The following is a 20973-nucleotide window of genomic DNA, read 5'->3' as shown; positions in this document are numbered from 1 at the left end:
TGCAAGAAAAAAGAAGTATCTGTGGAGTCCGTGTTTCCTAATTCTAGCATACCGTAAGGACTAAGATCTCTTGTGTTGCCTTGACATCTTTGAAACTTACAGGAGCCAAAGGCTTAACCAAGAGTTCCTCTATTCTGCCCCACCTGCTCCTCCACACCCTCAGATGGTTCTCATGTCACCTGGGCCACCTGCACTCCATCTGGTCCTTCAGAAAATAGCTTTCACTTTCCTGCAGCCCACAGAATTATTCAAACAGGTCAGCTCAGTCTTGTGTTAAATAAATCCTGCTTCTCACCATCTCAGCCTCTTTATTCCGCCTCCAACTCCAATCTCTCTGTGTGTGCTGTGTCCTCCTCCCCTAGTCTGTAAGTATGCGGCAGAGTAAACTGTCAGTGTCCTTTGTGCAGGGGGCACTGTGTGGCCAGCCCTCTCCTAGCCTTAGGGTAGGACTCCCTCCTTCACCAACAAGGTGAAGAGGAATTGAGCAAAACATCTACCAATCCTTTTGTTGTTGTTTTGTTTTTGTGTTCTGAGACAGGGTCTTGCTATGTAGCCCAGGCTGGCCTAAACTCATGGTCCTCCTGCCTCTGTCTCCTGAGTGCAGGGATTAAAGGCACAGACCACCGCACCTGGTGGTGCCTACCAATTTTTATCTGGAGAGGCTTTTTTCTTTTTTTCTTCCATAGTGCTGGGTATTAAACCAGCACTTTCACCAGGCAAGTGCTCTACCACTTAGCTACATCCCAGTCCCAATTTTTATCTGGATTTGTCTTTTTCCCCTTTTTTATAGCTTTTGCAATACTCTCTGGTCACACTAAAGTACTCTTCTGGAATTTCTATACCTGACCTGGGCCTACACACAATTCTGTCTTTATTCTGAAAAAATGATTTGTGATTCTTCCTGCTTTTTTGATTTGTTTTGTTTCTAATAATTGTTCTCACTTTTGTCTGTGCTCCTCTTTCCTCAGCATAGCTGAACGCTTTACATCCCAGTACCAGCCAGAGGGATGAAAAGGGAGAATCCCAGTGGGCGGAGCCAGAGGGATGGTAGGGAAGCTATAAATAGCAGGGAGGTGGCAGACTAAACAGGACTTCAGTTGTTTCAGCATGCGACATCTTTTCTCATTGCTCTGATTCCAAAATGTCTTAGTGGATGGCTTTTAACTCAACACTTCCCGCCCCTTCCCTCTATTATTGTTAAGGCTCATCTGTGTAGTTTTTGTTGCGGTGGTTGTTGTTGCTTTGCAGTGCTGGGGTCTAAGCCCCGACCTCACACCTGCAAGGTAAGCGCTCCCCACCTGAGCAACAACCTCAGGCAAAATTTCACTTGACTTCTAGGCATAATTTCAGAATACCTCAGATGGTTTCTCAGCCTTGACTTCACCGCTAGCTATAAGCATTCTTCAATCTAAACATCTGTCTGACTAGCATGGGCTGTGATGGGTTTATGCTATTTAAGATTACTCTGAGAGCTGGGTGCCAGTGGCTCCTAACAATCATCCTAGCTACTTGGGAGGCTGAGAATGAGAGGATCACAGTTTGAGGCCAGGCCAGGCAAACAGTTTGTGAGACTCCATCTCCAAAATTACAACAGCAAAATGGACTAGACATGTGACTCAAGTGGTAGAGTGCCTGCTTTGCAAACACAAAGCCTTGAGTTCAAACTCCAGTTCCACCAGAAAAAAAAAGTTTACTCTGAGAATATCTTGCTATCTTGTGATTTAGTAGAACCAGTATCTGGAAGAATCCCCAAACTCCTGATACCCAGGGAGACTTCCTCTGAGACCATACAGCCTTGTGCTACTGTTTTTTGTGCCTCAGGACCCTATTCTTTCTTTCAGCCAAAAATGTGTAAGATTCCTGACTTCAGCTGGGTGTTGGTGGCTCATGTCTGTAATAGTAGCTACTTGGGAAGCTGAGATTGGGAGGATCATGGTTGGAAGCCAGCCTGGGCAAACAGTTTGAGAGACTCTATCTCAAAAATACCCAGCATAAGAAAGGGTGATGGAGTGGCTCAAGTGGTAGAGTGCCTGCCTAGCAAACACTAAGGCCCTAGTTCAAACTCCGGTACCAGTAAACAAACAAACATTTCAGGGTGGGGGAGTGGCTCAGGTGGTGTTGTACCTGCCTAGTAAGTGTGAGCCCCTAAGTTCAAACTCAAGAAAGAAGGGAAAGGAAAGGAACAAATAATCAGACAAATGCCCATGAAGAGTTTTCATGGATTTCTCAATTTCCGTTTTTTGCTTCCTCATTTCTGAAGACAATGTGTATTTTGAATGGAAGTTTTAGCTCACTGCAGTCTTCTGAATCACATCTCCTACATTTGCTAGAGCAGTACAGAAGGATCTATGAGCTTGCATGTTTGAAGGAAGCCAGATGCCCAGGATGAGACAGATGTCCAGAAAGAACTTCTGAACCCTGGACCAGAGGGACACAAAAGAGCATGTGCACAAGCAATGGCTCTAGAAGGACAGAATCAAGATAACGGTGAGCATTTTTCATCTTCTCAAGTCTAGAGAAATTAGCAAGAACATGGAGAAGGGAGAAAATAGGCATAAGGGTGACAAGTACTTGTGAAGGAATGGTGAAGTCATATTAACTTCAGTACTGAAATAAGTATGGACCCAAGATGAAAGGAGAAAGGAGAAAACAAAACAACTCATAGTGCTGGGGTACGGCTAAAGTGGCCCTGAGTTCAAACCCCAGTACCACCAAAAAGAAAAAGAAGACAAAATGAAACAATTCAAGCCTAGAAGGCTTTGAAAAATATAAATTTGACCATACAAAGAGGTGAGAAATTGAAGACAAACTGATATTGGAGACATGGAGGGAATCATGGGAAGAGAGTGAGACTCCAAGAGAAAGAGAATAGGGAATCCGGAAGTGCAGGTGACACAGGGAGACTTTTGCCTGACTTGTCTTGGACTCTAGGCCAATTGTTGAGGGAATTTCTGTGGTCTCGTCTTGCTTTCACATTTTTTTCTATTTAACTTAGTTTTGTTCCTAGCCTGACTCTATTATCCTGGTCCTGGGAGGACCAGGCTGGCTTCCCTGGTCCTCCAGCAGTGGAGATAATAACCACATTTATGTTGCTGATCCAACAGACAAAGAACTGCGGTGGTTCCAGGTTAAGGTCTGGTCTGTTGCTATGACATCCATCTCACTGCTCACTGCCTGTTTCCTTGTGAGTTCTTTGGGTAAGTTCTTGGCTCATGTGCACTGCTCTCTCCATCCTCTTCCTAGTCATATTTTATAGATTTCCTGAAGAAGTAGCTCCCCTTTTCTTGACATAAAATGGCACCTACAGCTGGAAATATCATGCTTTTCAAGGAACACATTATCATTTTATTATTCATTATTTCGGACAATTGTCTGTACTTGGAGGTTTGCTTCACCTAGGTCTAGTTGTAGTTTCCCAAATGTAATCATAAACAGAAAACCGTAGACTGGCTTGCTATAGCAACAGAAATGGGTTTTATCACAGGTTTGGAAGTCAAGTTTGATATTAGGATGACATAGGGGGGTTTGGTGAGGTTCTCTTTTTTGTCTTGCAGACACTGTCACCTCACTATGTCCTCACTTGGAAAGGAAGGGACTGCACAAGTAGTCTGGAGGCCTGGCCTAAGAGTAGAGTGCTTGCCTAGCATGTGTGAGGTCCTGGGTCCAATCCCCAGTACCTTGAAGAAGAGGAGGAGGAGCAGAGGGAAGAGGAGGAAGAGGAGGAGGAGGGAGAAAGTGGAAGAGGAAGGAGAAAAAGGAGAAGGACAAGGAGAAGCGGGCAAACCCTCTGGTATCTCTTCTCTTTTTTTTTATAGGACTGGGGTATGAACTTAGAGCTCCATGAACTTGCAAAGCAGGCACTCTACTGCTTGGGTCACACTTGCAGTCCATTTTGCTCTGGTTGTTTTGGAAATGGGGCGTCATGAACTATTTGCCCAAGCTGGTTTTGAACTGAGATCCTCCTGATCTCAGCCTCCGAAGTAGCTAGGATTGCAGACATAAATCACTGGCATGTGGCTCTGGTGTCACTTCTTACAAAAGTAATAATTCTCTCATGAGGACCCTACCCCATCTCCAAATAATATTAATTTGGGAGTTAGGACTCCAAATTTTGAATGTTAGGGTGACAGTACAGTCTGTTATAGCATCTCCACTTTTGTGTGTGCCCTTGCAGTCATTACCTAAAATATTACCTTCTAGCCAGGTACCAGTGGCTCACGCCTATGATCCTAGCTACTCAGGAGACAGAGATCAGGAGGAATGTTGTTTGAAGCCAGCCCAGGCATAATAGTTCACGGAGACTCTAGAAGAAACCCATTACAAAAAAGGGCTGGTGGACTGGCTCAAGGTGTAGGCCGAGTTTAAACCTCAGCACCGCAAATTAAAAAAGATAAATATTGAGAAAAAAAAAAAGAGATAAATATCACCTTCTACTACTAGGTTACTAGACCGCCAGTGTTGATCTGTTGCTTTATTTTTAAAATCTCTCTTTTAGGGCTGGGGTGTTACCCAGTGGTAAAACATGTGCTCAGAATGTTCAAGGCCCTGGGTTAATCCCCGTACCAAAAAAGAAGAAAAAGGAAAAAAAATTCCGTCTACGACTTTATGATTGCAACACTATGGGATTTGATCTTTTCTTTCTTTTTGGCAGTGCTGGGGTTTGAACCCAGGGATTTGAGCTTGCTAGGCAGGCACTCTACCACTTGAGTGACACCTCTAGCCCAGGGATTTGATCTTCATGTAGGAGTCTTTCCGGCATGACCTCGAAAATTACTCAAGCAGGAACACCAGGGATAAATAAAGGAAATGAGCTATTTAATTGCTGTTCCTTAGGCTACGTTTTATATTTTTATGAAACATCAGAAATTTCTCCACTCTATCTTCTACTATCTGGATGTTAAAACCTTCTCTCTTATCTGATATGGTGGTTACAAACAGAAATGAGTCATCATCACCAATGGACACCACATCCAGCCAGTCTTTTCACTTATTACCGCCAAGGAAACAGAGGAAGGTGCAAAAGGATAGTTATTTAATTATTTGAGAGGGAAAAAAAGCCATGCAGGATCTTAAAGATAGAGTTAAAAGAAAGATAGAGGAGTGTGGATTTAGCCTCAAAATCAGAATGACAAGGGCTCGTGGACTGGCTCAAGTGATGGAGCCCCTGCCTAGTAAGTGTGAGGCCCTGAGTTCAAACCCCAGGACCGACAAAAAAAACCCAAAACAAACAAACAAAAAACCAATCAAAATAGCAAAATACTTAAATAATTAAGTGAACTGCCTGCTCTCTCCCCTCCCATTCTTTCTGCTCTCTTTTCTTCTTTCTCTCTTTTCCATTTTTATTAGGATACATTAGTTGTACAGGGGGGATTCACTGTGGCAACTCTGAATGGCCATACATTGTACATTGGTTAGATCACCCCCTCTATCTCTTTTTGCGGTACTGGGGTTTGAACTCAGGGCTTTGCACTTGCAAAGCAGGTGCTCTACCACTTGAGCTACATTTCTAGTTAATTTTGCTCTGGTTATTTTGGAGATGGGGGTCTCACAAACTATTTGTCCATGATGCTCCTGATCTCAGCCTCCCAAGTAGCTAGGATTACAATTGTGAGCCATGGCACTCAGTTTTTTCTGCCATCTTTCCATGTCCCCATCGTGGTGCAGCATGGATGTCCTGGCTGATGCCCTAAAACTATTAACAATGCTGAAAAGAGTGGCAAAAGCAGGTCTTTATTAGGCCAAGCTCTAAAGTTATTTGTCTAGTTTCTAATTGTAATGAGAAAGCATGGTCATAACCTCGCACAGGTGTTTCACTCCTGTAACCCTAGTTACTCAGGAAGCAGAGATCAAGATTGCGGTTTGAAGCCAGCCTAGACAAACAGTTCTTGAGACCCTATCCTAAAAATACCCAACACACACACAAAAAAAAGGGCTGACAGAGTTGATCAAACGGTAGAGAACCTGTCTAACAAGCCTGAGGCCCTGAGTTCAAACTCCAGTACCAAAACAAAACCAAAACCAAAACCAAAAACCCTCTGATTGGAAAATCAGGTGTGACCTCACAGGCAGGGTAAACTAGTGTGGAGTGATAACCCCACATTTATTGTGCAGCTCAGAAACCTAGAGGAATGGCAGAATAATTTTCTCCCATTCCTGACAGTTTAGATTCATTATACTGACAATCTTAGCTGGCCTCATGGACCATGAAGAAGCAAGATGAAAACAAAAACATACTGGAGGGAAAATCCTGGGATTCTTTTTCTAGGGACACAAAACATACAAGCAAATAAAATGCCTCGATGGACAAAACCAACAGAAGAATTAAATGAAAGCCGAGAGTGGTGGCCTATGCCTGTAATCCCAGCTCTTGGGAGGCTGTGGCAAGAAAGTCTCAAGTTCCAGGCCAGCCTAGTCTATGAAGCAAGACCCTATCTTAAAAAAAAAAGAAAAAAAAGTACGTGTGTGTGTGTGTGTGTGTGTGTGTGTTTGTAAAATCTTGTTTATAAACAAATAAGATATACAGAACACTGGCCATGGTGGCACATATCTGTAATCCTAGCAATCAGTAGGCTGAGGCAGGAGGATCACGAGGTCAAGGCCAGCCTGGGCTACATAATGAGACTCTGTATTAAAAAAAAAAAAAAAGGATAAATATATTTCAAGTACAAGGCAGCAGCATTGGTGGTGTATTTTTGCTGGGCTTCTACAGAAAGAAGCATGAAAGGAAAAGGGTGCTGGTGAAGGGAGATGGGAGAGAAAGTGCTAAGTGTTGCCTTAGCAGAGCATGAAGTTCTACAACCCAACATTCTTTCCACTTGAAAGAATGAGAACTGGGCTAGGAGTGTAGGTCAGTGGTGCAGTGCTTGCATAGCATGTGTGGGCCCTGGATGTCACAACTCCGGCACGCGCAAACGCACACGCACACGCACACACAATGAGAACTAAATTCCTCTAATTCTTCTTTCTCTTTCCTAGTGACTCACAATAGTTCCATGTACAGCAAAATTGGCAAGAGGCTATCTAAATTAACAGAGTGTCGAAAATATCATTCAAGTCTGACCTGCACCATCAAAGGAAAGGAGGAAGAAGGTACAGCTTGTGAACAAGCAAGACTTCTTTATCATTAATCCAACTCCTGCTCAGATAGCTTATGTTGCTGGTCCTGAAATGTTCCAGCTCCAGCCTGGCTTTTCCTGCTGCTCTATTCAACTATCTACTTGGAGATCTTAAATAGTTGTCTGAGAACTTAGGTTTCAAACAAGGCTCTAGATTATACCTCAAAACTCACTCTCCTATTCCTGCCCCATCATTGCTCTAGCCTAAGACTTGGGAATCATTCCCCATAGTTGATTTATTGTTGTTTTGGTTTTTGAGACAGGGTCTCTCTATGTGGCCCAGGCTGACCTTGAATTCTCTGCTTTTCTGCTTCAGTCCAGAGAGCTGGGTTTATAGATATGAACCACCATGCTGGGTTTATAGTCGCTCTTTACTTGGTATCCTCAGCCCTGCCCCCCCATCCAACTCATCACCAAATGGAGCAGTAAACAATATTCCTCTCCCTTAGAGTTCTGAATTAACTGAGAAATAAATATATGCAGGATTCTGATTAGAATAAAATCATCAGCGTTATTGATGATAAATCTGAACGGTGAAATTGGGTTTAGAATATGGCCACAATGTTGCTTTTTAGCCTGGGCCTGTTGTGTCCTAGAGGTTAGTTCTATCCAGACGGGGGACTACCTCAGCTTAGTGCTGATAGCCAATTGGCAAGACGCAACTGAGAAGAGCTTCAATGGCATTATCTTCTCCAGGAAAGAAACTCCAACCTACTTGGGTTCCAGTGGTTCATGCCTGTAATCCTAGCTATTTAGGAGGCAGAGATCAGGAGGACCATGGTTCAAAGCCAACCTAGGCAAATAGTTTGTGAGACCCTATCTCAAAAAAACCCCCATCACATAAAAGGGCTGGTGGAGTGGCTCAAGGAGTAGGCCCTGAGTTCAAACCCTAGTACAGCAAAAAAAAAAAAAAAAAAAATCGAATCTAAAAAATGTCAGACTTGTTATTTCAAGATTGAGTTGAGAAGGTTGGAGTCCTGGCTCAAGTGGTAGCCAGCACAAAACCCCGAGTTCAACCACAAGTACTGCCAAAGAAAAAAGAACTGAGTTGGGGAGGCCTGGTGTGGAGGCTCCTGTCTGTAATCCCAGCTACTCAGAAGGCTGAAATCGGGAGGATGGAGGTTCAAGGCTAGTCTGGGCAAGTAGTTTCTGAGACCCCCATCCCCAGAAATAAGCAGAGCAAAATTGTGTGGAGATGTGGCTCAAGTGGTAGAGTACTTTCTTTGCAAGTTGGAAAGTTTAAAGCCCTGAGTTCAAACCCCAGTTCCACCAAAAAAAGAAAAAAAAGAAAAAGAAACAGCAAGAGGGCCTTCTTCAATTCTAACCATAAGACAGGGAAAGAATAGTTGTCGCAAAAATAGGGGAAGAGACAATGGTTTCCTCTTTTCTTTTTGTTAGTTTCACATCTGTCTTCACAATATCTACAACATAGCTTAACTAGCAAAGTTTATCCTTACTATCAAATCATTCAGTCAAATCAGACTTACTGGGTCTAACATTTCTATTCATATAACTACATTAGTATGCATTTTGGAAAGAAAAAGAACACTGAAGATGGGTACTAGTGGCTCATACCTGTAATCCTCGATACTCAGGGGACAGAGATCAGGATGACTGTGGCTCGAGGCCAGGCCATACAATAGTTTGAGAGACCCTATCTCGAAAATACCCAACACAAAATAGGACTGGTGGAGTGGCTCAAATGGTTCAGCACCTGCTTAGTGAGCCTGAGGCCCTGAGTTCAAACCCCAGTGCCAAACAAAACAACACACCAAGAAACTCTGAATGCACCATCCATGACAATGTCAGAGAAGTCAACTTTAAATTATGGAAGCTCTAATATAATTTTGTCCTTTTTTTTCTTTATTCATTTATTCATATGTGCATACATTGTTTGGGCCATTTTTGAAGACTATAAAAGTTCTCATTACCTAACTTATAATGTTATGTTTCATACAAAGCAATAAATGAGATACTAGGCACCATATTGATGACTTAGGTAAGGAGTTAGAAGACCTGAGGGCTGAGAACGATGGCTTGTATCTTGATAAGGAATCACATCCTGCTGATGTTAATGCAATGATTTGTGACATACAGCAGGGTCATGCTGACCCATAGCCCCACAGCCCACAGAAAATGACATCCCCATTGTGAGCATCCAAGATCAAGAACATCCTCTCCTGACATATGGGAGGAGTTGATGACACATAACCCAGTTTTCTAGGACTGACCACCCCTGAATCAGCAGACCCAAATAAAAGCTTGAACTCCTGGGACCTCCAGCACAGTGCTGCTTGTTGAGCCTACCCACTCTCCCACTTGGAAGGTGCACTTTTCCTTTGCTTTGCATTAATAACCTGCTCCTGCTAATTCTCCTGTGTCCCTCTTTGAATTCTTTTTCTGACAAGACCAAGAACTCTCTGGTGCCCAAGTCCAGTAACTGGAATGTGGTAACAATATTATGTTGGGAAATGTATTTACATTGATACAATTTGGAACTATGATTAATTTGGTTTAAGAGATAATTAAATGGAAACACATACAAATTCAGAAATAGTTCTACTAAATTTGGTAAACATGATCAAAATCTCCTCCTTTTAATGCACAAAGAAGGAATGTATCTCTAATTGTTCCAGCAGCTGGCATATGATTTTATTTTTTGTTATTAGAGGTTAAAATAATTAACATTAGAAAAGGTAAAACAAGAATATTGACTGTAATCTGCATAAAATTTCATGATATGATTGATAAATTTTGTTTTAGTAAATAATTCACAATGAACTTAAAAGGAATAGCATAGAACTAGGGGAGGTACTGATGTCTACAGTCCCAGCTACTCAGAAGGCTGAGGCAGGAGGATTGTTTGAACCCAGGAGTTTGCCAGCCTGCACAACACAGCAGGACCCCTTCTAAAAAGAGAAAAGAAAAAGGTTGGAGGCATGACTCAAGGGGTAGAGCGCTTGCCTAGCAAGCAAGAGGACCTGAGTTTAAAGAAAGAGAGAGAGAAAAAAGGACAAGGAGAGAAATTTGATGACTTTCTTTCTTTTTTTTGAGACAGGGTTTTGCTTTGTAGCCCAGGCTGGACTCAAATTCATGACTCTTGAGAAATATTGAATGTTAAAAGCAGATTTTTCTCATGATGTCCTTTATAGGCTTTTGGGGGAGGGGCGGGGGCAGTACTAGGGTTTGAACTCAGGGCTTTGCACTTGCAAAGCAGGCACTCTACTGCTTGATTAATACCTCTAGTTCATTTCAATGTGGTTATTTTGGAGATGGGGGTCTTATGAAGCATTTGCCCAGGTTGGCTTCGAACCCGATCCTCCTGATCTCTGCCTTCTGAGTAGCTAGGATTACAGGTGTGAGCCACTGGTGTCTGGCAAGAATACATACTTTTTACTACCCACTTTGAAGAGGTTTTTCAAAGTTATAGCTCCTTCAGGACCTGTGAGGTAAATTAATCCCACCTAAAGTGTTCCTTCTCCCACTCTTCCTTTCTCTCTTTCTCTCCCTCTCTAAAGAGATGGGGTCTTGGTGTGTGATCCAGGCTGGCCTCTGACCCCTGGCCTCAAGTGATCCGTCTGTCTCAGCTTCCCAAGTAGTGGGATCACAGGTGTGTACCTCTGAGCCTGACCGAAAGCTTTCTTTCCTTCCTTCCTTCTTTCCTTCCTTCCTTCCTTCCTTCCTTCCTTCCTTCCTTCCTTCCTTCCTTCCTTCCTTCCTTCCTTCCTTCCTTCCTTCCTTCCTTCCTCCCTCCCTCCCTCCCTTCCTCTCTTTCCTTCTTTCCTTCCTTCTCTTCTTTTCATAGGACTGGGATTTGAACTCAGGGCTTCATGTTATAAACAGGCTCTCTACCGCTTGAGCCACACTTCCAGTCCATTTTGCTCTGGTTATTTTTGGAGATGGGGGTCTCATGAAGTATTTGCCTGGGCTGGCCTTGAACTGAGATCCTCCTGACCTCTGCCTCCCAAGTAGCTAGCATTTTGGGCATGAGCCCCTGGTGCTTGCTTCTCCTCTCCTCTCCCCTCCCATCTTCTCCCTCTTTTCTCTTCTCTCTCTTTTCTTATCATCTCTCTCTTTTCTCACCTTTTTTTTTTCTTTCTAAATTTCTACTTTTTGAGACAGGATCTCACTATATTGTCCAGCCCAGGATGGCCTGGAACCCAACATTCTCCTGTCTCAGCCTCCCAGGCGCTGGGATTTAAGGCATGTACCACCATGTCCAGCTTGAAATTCTCTTTATACAAAGCACAAATGGGACTGGAGGTGTGGCTCAAGTGATAGAACGCCTACATAGCAAGTATGAGGCCCTGAGTTCAAACCCCAGAACCAATAACAATAAAAAAGAATAAATTTGTTGGGGGCCAGTGTGGCTCATGCCTATAATTCTAGCTACTTGGGAAGCTGAGATCAAGAGAACCACAGTTCAAAGCCAACCTGGGCAAATAGTTTGCAAGACCTCCATCTCCAAAATAACCAGAGCAAAATGGACTGGAGGTTGTGACTCAAGGGATAGAGTGTCTGTTTTGTGAGTGCAAAGCCCTGAGTTCAAACCCCAGTCCTACACACAAAAAAAAAAACAAACTCAAAAAGACCAACCCTACATTTCATTTCATTGTGTAATATATGCATAATGTATTAATAGATGTTCAATATATATATAATATAAAATTTATAATTTTAACTACTTTTTTGTAGTAAAAGTGATAGTAAAGTTTACTAGGAAAGGAATACATTTTTGTTCTTTTTGGCGGCACTGTGGTTTGAACTCAGGGCTTCACTCTTGCAAGGCAGGAGCCCTACTGCTTGAGCCTCTCCACCAGCCCCAACTACTTTTAATTGTACACTCACATTGTTGTTCAACCTGCACCACTACTCATCTCCAGAACTTTTTCATTGTCCCAAATTGAGGTTCTGTGGCCATTAAATACTAAACTGCATCTCTCCTGGTAGCCATCGTTCTACCTCCTGTCTCTATGAATTTATCTATTCTAGATAAACCTGAGTGGAATCAAGCACTATTTGCCCTTTTGTGTCTGCCTTATTTCACTTCTAGATCACGTTTTGTTTATCCACTCACCTGTTGCTAGATACTTGGCTTGTTTCCATCTTTCAGCTGTAGTGAATCTCTTATTTTTTATCAGAACCAGGCAGCTCTGTAAGCTCACTTTATAAATTTGCACTCTCTCTTAGCTCTTGTTCACATCTCTCTGCTTCCATCCACATCAAGTTCCCAAGAAAATTTTAGCTCCACGCTCAGGGGGAACATTTGCTGCCTTTTGATCTTCCTCCTTCTTGTTCTTCTTTCCTCCTTCTCCACCTCCTCTTCCTCCTCCTCCTTTCTTTCAACTGCATTCCTTCCTATTTTATGTTATTCTATTGCTTTTCCTTTAAGATGGCAGGCACCAACTACAATTTTAACCTCTTGGAATTGGCTCTTTTCGTTCTCTGTGACATTTGGAGCAGAGCCATGAAGGCTTTCACTTTTCTTTGCTTTCTGAAGAAGAAAGTTTCCTTTTTCCTCTTCAAACAGTACTCTAGATTTCACTCTGTATAGTTCTCTGTACTGAAAGACACAAAGTCAATGAATTCTTGACATGACAGAAGCAGCCATTGTTCAAGCAAATTCTGTTAACCTCTAATAGATTATTAGTCTTTTCCCTGGTAGAGAAAATAATAAGGGCCTCTCAAATGATTCAGTAATTTGGCCAAAGGATTGACTCCCAAGGACAAAGTATTTATGAAACAAGTCTTGTGGATTCTCCTTAGCTTTTGATCGAGTTTTGAACAGGGTCTTGTTGCTATGCTGCCTGGGCTGGCCCCACACTGCCGGGACCAAGGATCTGATGCTCCTGCCTCAGTCTTCCAAAGAGCTCAGACAATGAAGATTCCTCCTCCTCCACCCCCCTGCCCCTTCCTTTGAAAGTACAGGGATTTGAACTCAGGGCTTCGCACTAGCAAGGCACTTTATCACTTGAGCCACTCCTCCAGCCCAGGTCTAGGATTTCTTATAGTTTTCCTTTTGTCCAACCTCAACCTCAAGACAAGAAAATTACTTGTTGTCTTTTTTCTTTTCTTTGCAGTACTACGGTTTGAACTTAGGGTCTACACTTTGAGCCACTCCACCAGCCCTCTTTTGAGATAGGTTTTTTTGAGATAGGGTCTCAAGAACTATTTGCCCGGCTGGCTTCAAGCCTTGACTCTCCTGATCTCTGCCTCCTGAGTAGCTAGGATTACAGGTGTGAGCCACCAGTGCCTGGCTCTTCTCTTCTCTTTCCTTTCCTTTTCTTCCTCCCTCCCTCTCTTTCTGCCTTCCTTCCTTCCTCCTTTCTCTCCTTTTCCTTTTCTTTTTTGGTGCTGGGGATAGAACCTAAATCCTTGCACCACTTGGGCTCCACCCTCAAACCTAAAATGATTTCTTTCTTTTTTTTTTTTTTCACTTTTTTTTTTTTTTTTTGGTGGAATTGGGGTTTGAACTCTGGGCTTTGCACTTGCAAAGCAGGTGCTCTACACTTGAGCCACGCCTCCAGTCCTAAAATGACTTATTTCTGAAACAATAAACATTGTACCATTTTTTCACATTCTATTATTGAAACTTTTATTGAGCTTACCTCATTTTATGAAATATATTATCATCACCAGAGCCAAAGCCAACAGAATTTGTTCAAAAGAAAATTCTATAATTCAGTGACTAAACCTCATGAATGCAAGATCTTAGCTTCTTTCTTTAGTGTAGGTTACTCCTTGGTCTTGGATGAATATAACAATATAAACACAATTAGTATCAGGTAGTTTAGTGAGACTTGTTATTGCCTAGATCTAAAATTCAACTGGTCAGAACCCCTTATATAAATGTCCTGAACCTCACCTGGAACATACTCCCTTTTTTTGGCAGGACTGGAGTTTGAACTCAGGTCTTCAGGCTTGCAAAGCAGGCCTCTACCACTTGATTCACATCTCCAGTTCATTTTACTAGGTTTACTTTGAAGATTGGGTCTCATGAACTATTTGCCTATGCTAACCTTGAACTCAGTCTTCCAAGTAGCTAGGATTAGAGGTGTGTGTGAGACATCAGCCACCAGCAGCAGCTGAAACATTTTTCTTCTTCTTTTTTTTTTTGGCAGTACTGGTGTTTGAACTTAGGGCCTTATGCTTGCTAGGCAGGCACTCTATCACTTGAGCCACTCCACCAGCCCCTTTTTGTGTTGGATATTTTCCAGATAGGGTCTTGAAAACTATTTGCCCAGGCTGGCTTTGAACTGCAATCTTCCTGATGTCTGCTTCCTGAGTAGCTAGGATTACAGGTGTGAGCCACCAGTACCTAGCTGAAACATACTTTCTTTTGAAGTTAAAAAAAATTTTTTTTAGTGGTACTGGGATTTGAACTCAGGGCCTTGAGCTTGCTAGGTAGATACTCTACTGCTTGAACTACTCTGCCAGCCTCTCTTTGTGTTGGGTATTTTCGAGATAGAGTCTCAAGAATAATTTGCCTGGCTGGCTTCAAACCTCTATACTCCTGATCTCTGCCTCCTGAGTAACCTGGCTGAAATATACTCTCTTTTGAAGTTTAAAAAAAATTTTTTTTTCAGTACTGGGGTTTGAACTCAAAGCCTCACGCTTGGTAGGCAGGTGCTCTACCACTTGACCTACTTCATCAGCCCTGTTGGGTATTTTTGAGATACGGTGTCAAGAACTATTTGCCCAGGCTGGCTTTGAACTATGATCCTCTTGAGCTCTGCCTCCTGAGTTGCTAGGATTACAGGTGTGAGCAACCAGTGTCCACCGAATTTTTTTAATTTAAATTTTTTTTTTTTTTTTGCAATGCTCGGGATCCATCCCAGGGCTTCACACCTGCTTCCCAGGTGTGCTACCACTGAACCACATCCCCAGCCCAGAGAATGGTGTTTTTCAACACTAACTGCTCCAATATGTTTTGCATATATTATGTTACCTCAACCTCTCAAAATTCTAAGAAGCATCCCATTGACAAGTAAAAAGAAAACTACTTAAGGCTCAGAGTGGCTCAATAAGTTTTCCAAAATTCCAGAGCAGGCAACAAAGTTGCAACTCAGGTCTGTTTTATTCTAGGCTCATTCTCTGTGATGGGTTGCTGAATGTTGAATATTTACATCTATTGTTAAGATATAGAAAATGACAAGGTTTTTTACATTTTTTATTTTGTGGCAGTACTGGAGTTTGAACTCAGCACTTCACACTTGCTAGGCAGGCACTCTAACACCTGAGCCACTCTGCCAGCCTTTTTTTTTTTTTTTTCCTGTGGCCAAAGATGTGGAGATGGTTTACATATGAATCAGTAATGAAAGTAATGATTGGAACAGAAGTATTTGTCTGTAAAATCTTCTTTTTTTTGTGGTGCTAGGGATCAAACCCAGGTCCTCATACATGCTGGGCAAACACTCAACCTCTAAGCTACATTCCCAGCCCCTGTAAAATCATATCTATGGATTTAAAGGAGGGGCTGGAAAGTTAATGTCCATGGATAAAACCCAACCGGTTTCCTGCTTATGTGAATAAAATTTTGGAACACAGCCATGTTCATTTGTGGACATATTGTTGGTGATTACTTCCATACAGCAATAGCTGAGCTGAGTAGTATGACAATGGCCATATCGCTATAACATATAAAATATTTCCTATCTGACCCTTTGCAGTAAGCTTGCCAGTTCCTGTGTAGAGTAAAATAACTTAGAGAGAGGCAACCACAGTAAGTGGATTCAGTTTTGGAAAATAAATGGTGATAACTAATAAAACCTGATCAAACCTAGTGAGACTTAAAACTTTGTGTGAAGTGTGTTCTTATTTTTTTTTTCCCTCTGTATTCATTCTAGGAAGTTGGGACTGCTGCCCAACCCTCTGGAGGCCATTTCAGTCTAGCTGTTATTTTATTTCCACTGAGTTACTGTCTTGGGCTGAGAGTCGGAATAGCTGCCTCGCTATGGGAGCTGACCTGGTGGTGATCACCACGAAGAATGAGCAGGTGCTTTCTGATGGGCAGAGGGTCAGCTAGCCTAGTTCCTTTCTTGATGGGGAAAGAGAGTCTTATTATTATTATTATTGTTATAATTTTGCAGCATTGGCGTTTGAATTCAAGGGCTACACCTTGAACCACTCTACCAGCCCTTTTCCATTATGAGTCTTTTTGAGATGAGGTCTCACAAACTACTTGCTCAGTCTGGTTTCAAACCTTAATCTTCCTGATTAGCTGGGATTACAGATATGAGCCACAGGCACCTGTCATATTTTTTAAGAAAGAAGGGGTGGTTGAGTGACTCTAGTAAGTAGAGTGCCTAGTAAGCACGAACCCCTGAGCTCAAACTCCAATACCACAAAAGGAAATAAAAAGAAAGGAAGGAAAGAAGGAAGGAAGGAAGGAGGGAGGGAGGGAGAGAGGGAAGGAAGGAAGAAAAGAAGAAAGAAAGGAAGAAAGAAAGAAAAGTCTGTTGGGTGCTGGCGGCTTAGGTCTGTCATCCTAGCTACACAGGAGGCAGAGATCAAAAGGATCATGGTTCGAAGCTAGCACAGGCAAAGAGCTCTCAAGACCCTATTGAAAAAACCCTTCACAAAAAAGGACTGGTGGAGTGGGGCTCAAGTTGTAGACCCTGAGTTCAAATCCCAGTACTGAAAAAAAAAAAAAAGAGTCTGGTTATGTAATCCAGGTTGGCCTAGAACTTGAGCTCCTCCTGTTTCACCCTCCCAACTGCTTGGATTATGGGCGTGAAATATTATACAAAATGAAAAGTCTTTATTGCCCTGAAAGTTAAAGGCAGAAAAAAAAAAAAAAGGAACTGAGCAGTGACTTTAATAAAATAAACATGGGAACAAAATGCAGGTAAACAGGGCCAGGTGCTGGTGGCCCATGCCTGTGATCCTAGCTACTCAGGAGGCAGAGATCAGGAGGATCATGGTTCGAAGCCAGCCTGGACAGAAAACCCTTCACAAAAATAGGGCTGATGGAGTGGTTCAAGGTGAAGGCCCTTAGTTCAAACCCCAGTATGGCAAAAAAAAAAAAAAAAAAAAAAGGGTCAGGTTAACAAATAGTGAATTTGAAAATGGAAAAATAAGAATATTTATTAGTTATGAAATGTTGTGCCAGTTGTATATATTAGTTCTTCATAGTAAATCCTCTCCATCTCTTTTGTCTCAAACATGATCTATGTAGTTGAGGCTGTACTCAAACTCATAACCATTCCTGCCTCCACCTCCTAAGTGCTGTGATTACAGCCATACGCCACCATGCTTGTCTCCAAAAATATTTATTCACTCTTGCCATATGCCTTGATACAAGAAACCCTACATTAAGTTAATACAATTGAAAGTTTCTTTAATATCCAGCAGGGCATAGTGTTAAACATCTATAATCCCAGATACTTGGGGAGACAAGAGGATTGTGGTTCAAGGTCAGCCTGGACTATGTAATGAGACCCTGTTTCAAAAAAAAAAAAAATGTTCACACCAGGCACTGGTGGCTCATACCTGTAATCCTAGCTACTCAGAAGGCAGAGATCAGGAGGATCTCAGTTTGAAGCCAGCCCAGGCAAATAGTTTGTGAGACTCTATCTCAAAAAAAAAAAACCATCACAAAAAAAGGGCTGGTGGAGTGGCTCAAGGGGTAAGAGTTGCCTGCCTAGTAAGCATGAAACCCTGAATTCAAACCCCAGTACTGCAAATAAATACACACATACATAACTAACTTATGTAAACCTGGTGCAATATTTGGACATAGAGAACATTCATAAAGAAGTCTGGCCCCCGGGCTGGTGGAATGAGTCAAGTGGTAACTGCCTGCCTAACAAGCATAAGGCATTTAGTTCAACCTCAGAACTAGCTACCCAGGAGGCAGAAATGAGGAGGATTGAGGCTCAAAGCCAGCCTGGGCAAATAATTCAGAGACCCTGTCTCGAAAAATCCATCACTGAAAAGGGCTGGAGTGGCTCAAAGTGTAGACCCTGAGTTCAAGCCCCAGTACCGCAAAAAAAAAGTTTGGCTCATGCCTGTAATTTTTGCTACTTAGGAGGGTTAGATTGGAAGAATCTTGATTTGGGACCAGTCTGGGCAAATAGTTTGTTTGAGTGACCCCGCCCCCAATCTCCAAAATGATTTTATATAGCTGGTAGAGTGGATTAAGAGGTAAGAGTGCCTGCCTAGCAAGCGGGAGGCCCCAAGTTCAAATCCCAGTGTTGCCAAAAAGAAAAAAAAAAAACCCAGCCCTGATGAAAACAAGATGCTTTTATATAAAAAGGCTTAGGATTCATTAATCATCTCACAAAGAAGCAATGTTATGAAGACCTGAGAAAAGCAAATTGTGAGGACCCACAGTTGGGAGTCAATGAGGGCTGGGGTGTAGCACACTGGTAGAGAACTTGCCTGGTATGTGCAGGACCCTGGGTTCCAGCCCAGCTCTGCAAACAAAAAAAGTATCCTGGGCTGGTGGAGTGGCTCAAGTATAAAGTGCCTGCCTAACAAAGCCCAGTCCTGCCCCCAACCCACTTTCTCCTAAGAGTCTTGTTATTTACCAAAAAGGAGTCAGATGTAAGAATTCGTTGCTAGAACGCATTCCTGTACCAGCTAGGCATGCTCACGGTCATGCCTGTGATCCTGGTCTGGCTTGCTCAGCCACAGGAGACCCTGTGAGGCTGCTCCTAAATCCTCTCTTTTTTCTCCCTAAAGCCACAAACAGCCCTCTCAACTCAATCTTCGAGGCTGTAACTCCTTTTCTTCCCTCAGGATTTCATCATCCAAAATCTGAATATAGATTCTGATTATTATGTGGGGCTCTTGGATCCAGAGGGTCAGAATCATTGGCAATGGGTTGATCAGACACCATACAACCAAAGTGCCACGTGAGTACAGGATTACACAGAGGGATCCTGGGTCCTGTTCATGTGGGAGTGATGTTCTGTCAGCTAGTAGACAAGCAAGCAAATAAAAAAAGTCACAATACTTTTTGAAAAAAACCCCATTTTATCTGAGTATATGTCTCTAAATTAAAGAATGACAAGAGCATAATCGGGGGTGGTGGAGTGGCTCAAGTGGTAGAGTGCCTGCCTAGTGTGAGGTCCTGACTCCAAACTCCAGTACTGCAAAAAAGAAAAAAAACCCAAAAAAACTCTCACCTGGTATGGTGGTGCACGTTTATAACTCCAGCAGTCGGGAGGCCAAGAAGATTGTGAGTTCCAGGCTAGTTTGAACCACTTAGGGAGACCCTGTCTCAAAACAGGGCTGGAGTCATATGCAGGAGCCCTGAATTCAAACACAGTACTACCAGGCTGGGGCTGCACCTATAATCCTAGCTACTTGGAAAGCAGAGGTCAGGAGAATCACAGTCTGAGGCCAGCTTGGGCCAACAGATCAAGAGACCCTGTCTCAGAAAAGTACCCAACACAAAAACCGGCTGGCAGAGTGGCTCAAGTGATAGAGCACACCTGCCTAGCAAGTGTGAGGCCCCAAGTTCAAACCCAAGTACTGCCAAAACAAAAACAAAAACAAAAAATCCCCCGAAATAAAACCCCAGTATTGTCCAAAAAACTAAAATTAAAAAAACAAAGTGTACTCAATTCTGTTTCTTCCTTTCAGGTTCTGGCACACTAAGGAACCCAATATGCTTGATGAGCGCTGTGTGGCAGTGAATTTTCGTAAAGAAGAGAGTAGACATTGGGGCTGGAATGATGTGCACTGCCACATACCCCTGAAGTCAGTCTGCGAGACGAAGATCTGCTTGTGAAATACTTTCACAGGAATGGTTTTGGTTGCCCCCCGCCATTATAGATAGCAAGTTTGTTCTTTTTAGGTATGGGTAAGATTTGCACCAGGAAGGTCATTAAACTTTTCAGTGGGGTCTCACCAGTTGCACTTGTGATAGAATCAGGTGTCATACTCTTTCATTTGTTCATGAGTTCTGGGGCTGGGGTGGGGCTCAGTGGTAGAGCACTTGCTTATCTAGCAAGCTTCTGCTAAACAAATGCTGAGCGAGCATTTCCCACGTGTCAGTGACCATGGGGACCCCTTTACATACCAGAACAGGGAGCATGACTCTCCTAAGCTCTTTTTGATAACTAGGACATTAGTACCTATATGTTCCTCCAAAATCCACGCTGAAGCCCTCAGAACCTCAGAGTGCTGTATTTGGAGACAGGGGGCTGAACCCAAGGCCTGGGTGCATATCATCCAAGTGCTCTACACCACTGAGCTACACCTCTAATTCTATAATGTTTTAAAAAACTAGCTTCTACCTGGCACCAGTGGCTCTTGCCTGTAATCCTAGCTACCCAGGAGGCGGAGATTAGAAGAATGAAGGTTTAAAGCCAGCACCCGGCAAATTGTTTTTGAGATTGGATCTTGCAAACTAACAAAAGAAACAAACAAACAAAAACCCATCACAAAAAAGGGCTGATGGAGTGGCTCAAGTGGTAAAAGTGCCTATTGTGAGGCCCTGAGTTCAAATCCCAATAACAAAACAAACCAACAAACAAAACCACAATGAAAATATTCAGATTACACAACAAAACTTAATTCTGGGTCTGTGTGTCTCAAGTGGTACAATGCTTGCCTAGCAAGTGTGAGGTCCTGAGTTCAAACCCCAGTACTGCCAGAAAAAAACAGGGTGATTCAGAAAAAACAAAATATAGACAAAGGCATACAACTTTGTCTTTTTTGGTGCTGGGATGGAACCTGGGCCTTGTGCACATTAGATAAGTGCTCGACCACTGAGTTACATCCGAGAGCTACAACTATTTTATAATCCCCCCATGAGTAGGGCAACCACTAAAGATCAAATTTGGGCAGGGTGTGGTGACACACTCCTATAATCATAGCATTTGGGAGGCAGAGGCCTGGGGGGGGG

General features: G+C 42.8%; 1 protein-coding gene across 5 annotated transcripts; it reads left to right on the top strand.

Moving 5' to 3' along the window:
* The first annotated feature begins 273 nt into the window (after positions 1-273).
* On the top strand, positions 274-19976 carry LOC109684120 (C-type lectin domain family 4 member C-like). Of its 5 annotated transcripts, XM_074076117.1 has the most exons (7): positions 274-365; positions 2331-2487; positions 3105-3197; positions 6976-7089; positions 15962-16110; positions 18858-18973; positions 19707-19976. In XM_074076117.1, the coding sequence occupies exons 2-7, from the start codon at positions 2457-2459 to the stop codon at positions 19852-19854; spliced, it is 651 nt and encodes a 216-aa protein (XP_073932218.1). In that variant the 5' UTR covers positions 274-365; positions 2331-2456; the 3' UTR covers positions 19855-19976. The 5 variants fall into 5 exon arrangements, with proteins under 5 accessions (XP_073932218.1, XP_073932219.1, XP_073932217.1 ...); XM_074076116.1 differs by lacking the exon at positions 274-365 and having other exon boundaries at positions 2250-2487; XM_074076118.1 differs by lacking the exons at positions 274-365; positions 6976-7089 and having other exon boundaries at positions 2249-2487.
* The last annotated feature ends 997 nt before the right edge of the window (positions 19977-20973 follow it).

This window comes from Castor canadensis, chromosome 6 (genome assembly GCF_047511655.1).
Source record: "Castor canadensis chromosome 6, mCasCan1.hap1v2, whole genome shotgun sequence".
In the NCBI taxonomy this organism is placed as follows: Eukaryota; Metazoa; Chordata; class Mammalia; order Rodentia; family Castoridae; genus Castor; species Castor canadensis.
This window is presented reverse-complemented; position numbering and strand designations above follow the sequence as displayed.

Bases quoted from the DNA above. Each gene is read 5' to 3' on its own strand.
- LOC109684120 (XM_074076115.1), top strand. From the start codon at position 3,646: ATGTGTGAGGTCCTGGGTCCAATCCCCAGTACCTTGAAGAAGAGGAGG. The intron at 16,111-18,857 runs GTGCTTTCTGAT...TTCTTCCCTCAG, and splicing joins TCACCACGAAGAATGAGCAG to GATTTCATCATCCAAAATCT. The intron at 18,974-19,706 runs GTGAGTACAGGA...TCTTCCTTTCAG, and splicing joins CCATACAACCAAAGTGCCAC to GTTCTGGCACACTAAGGAAC.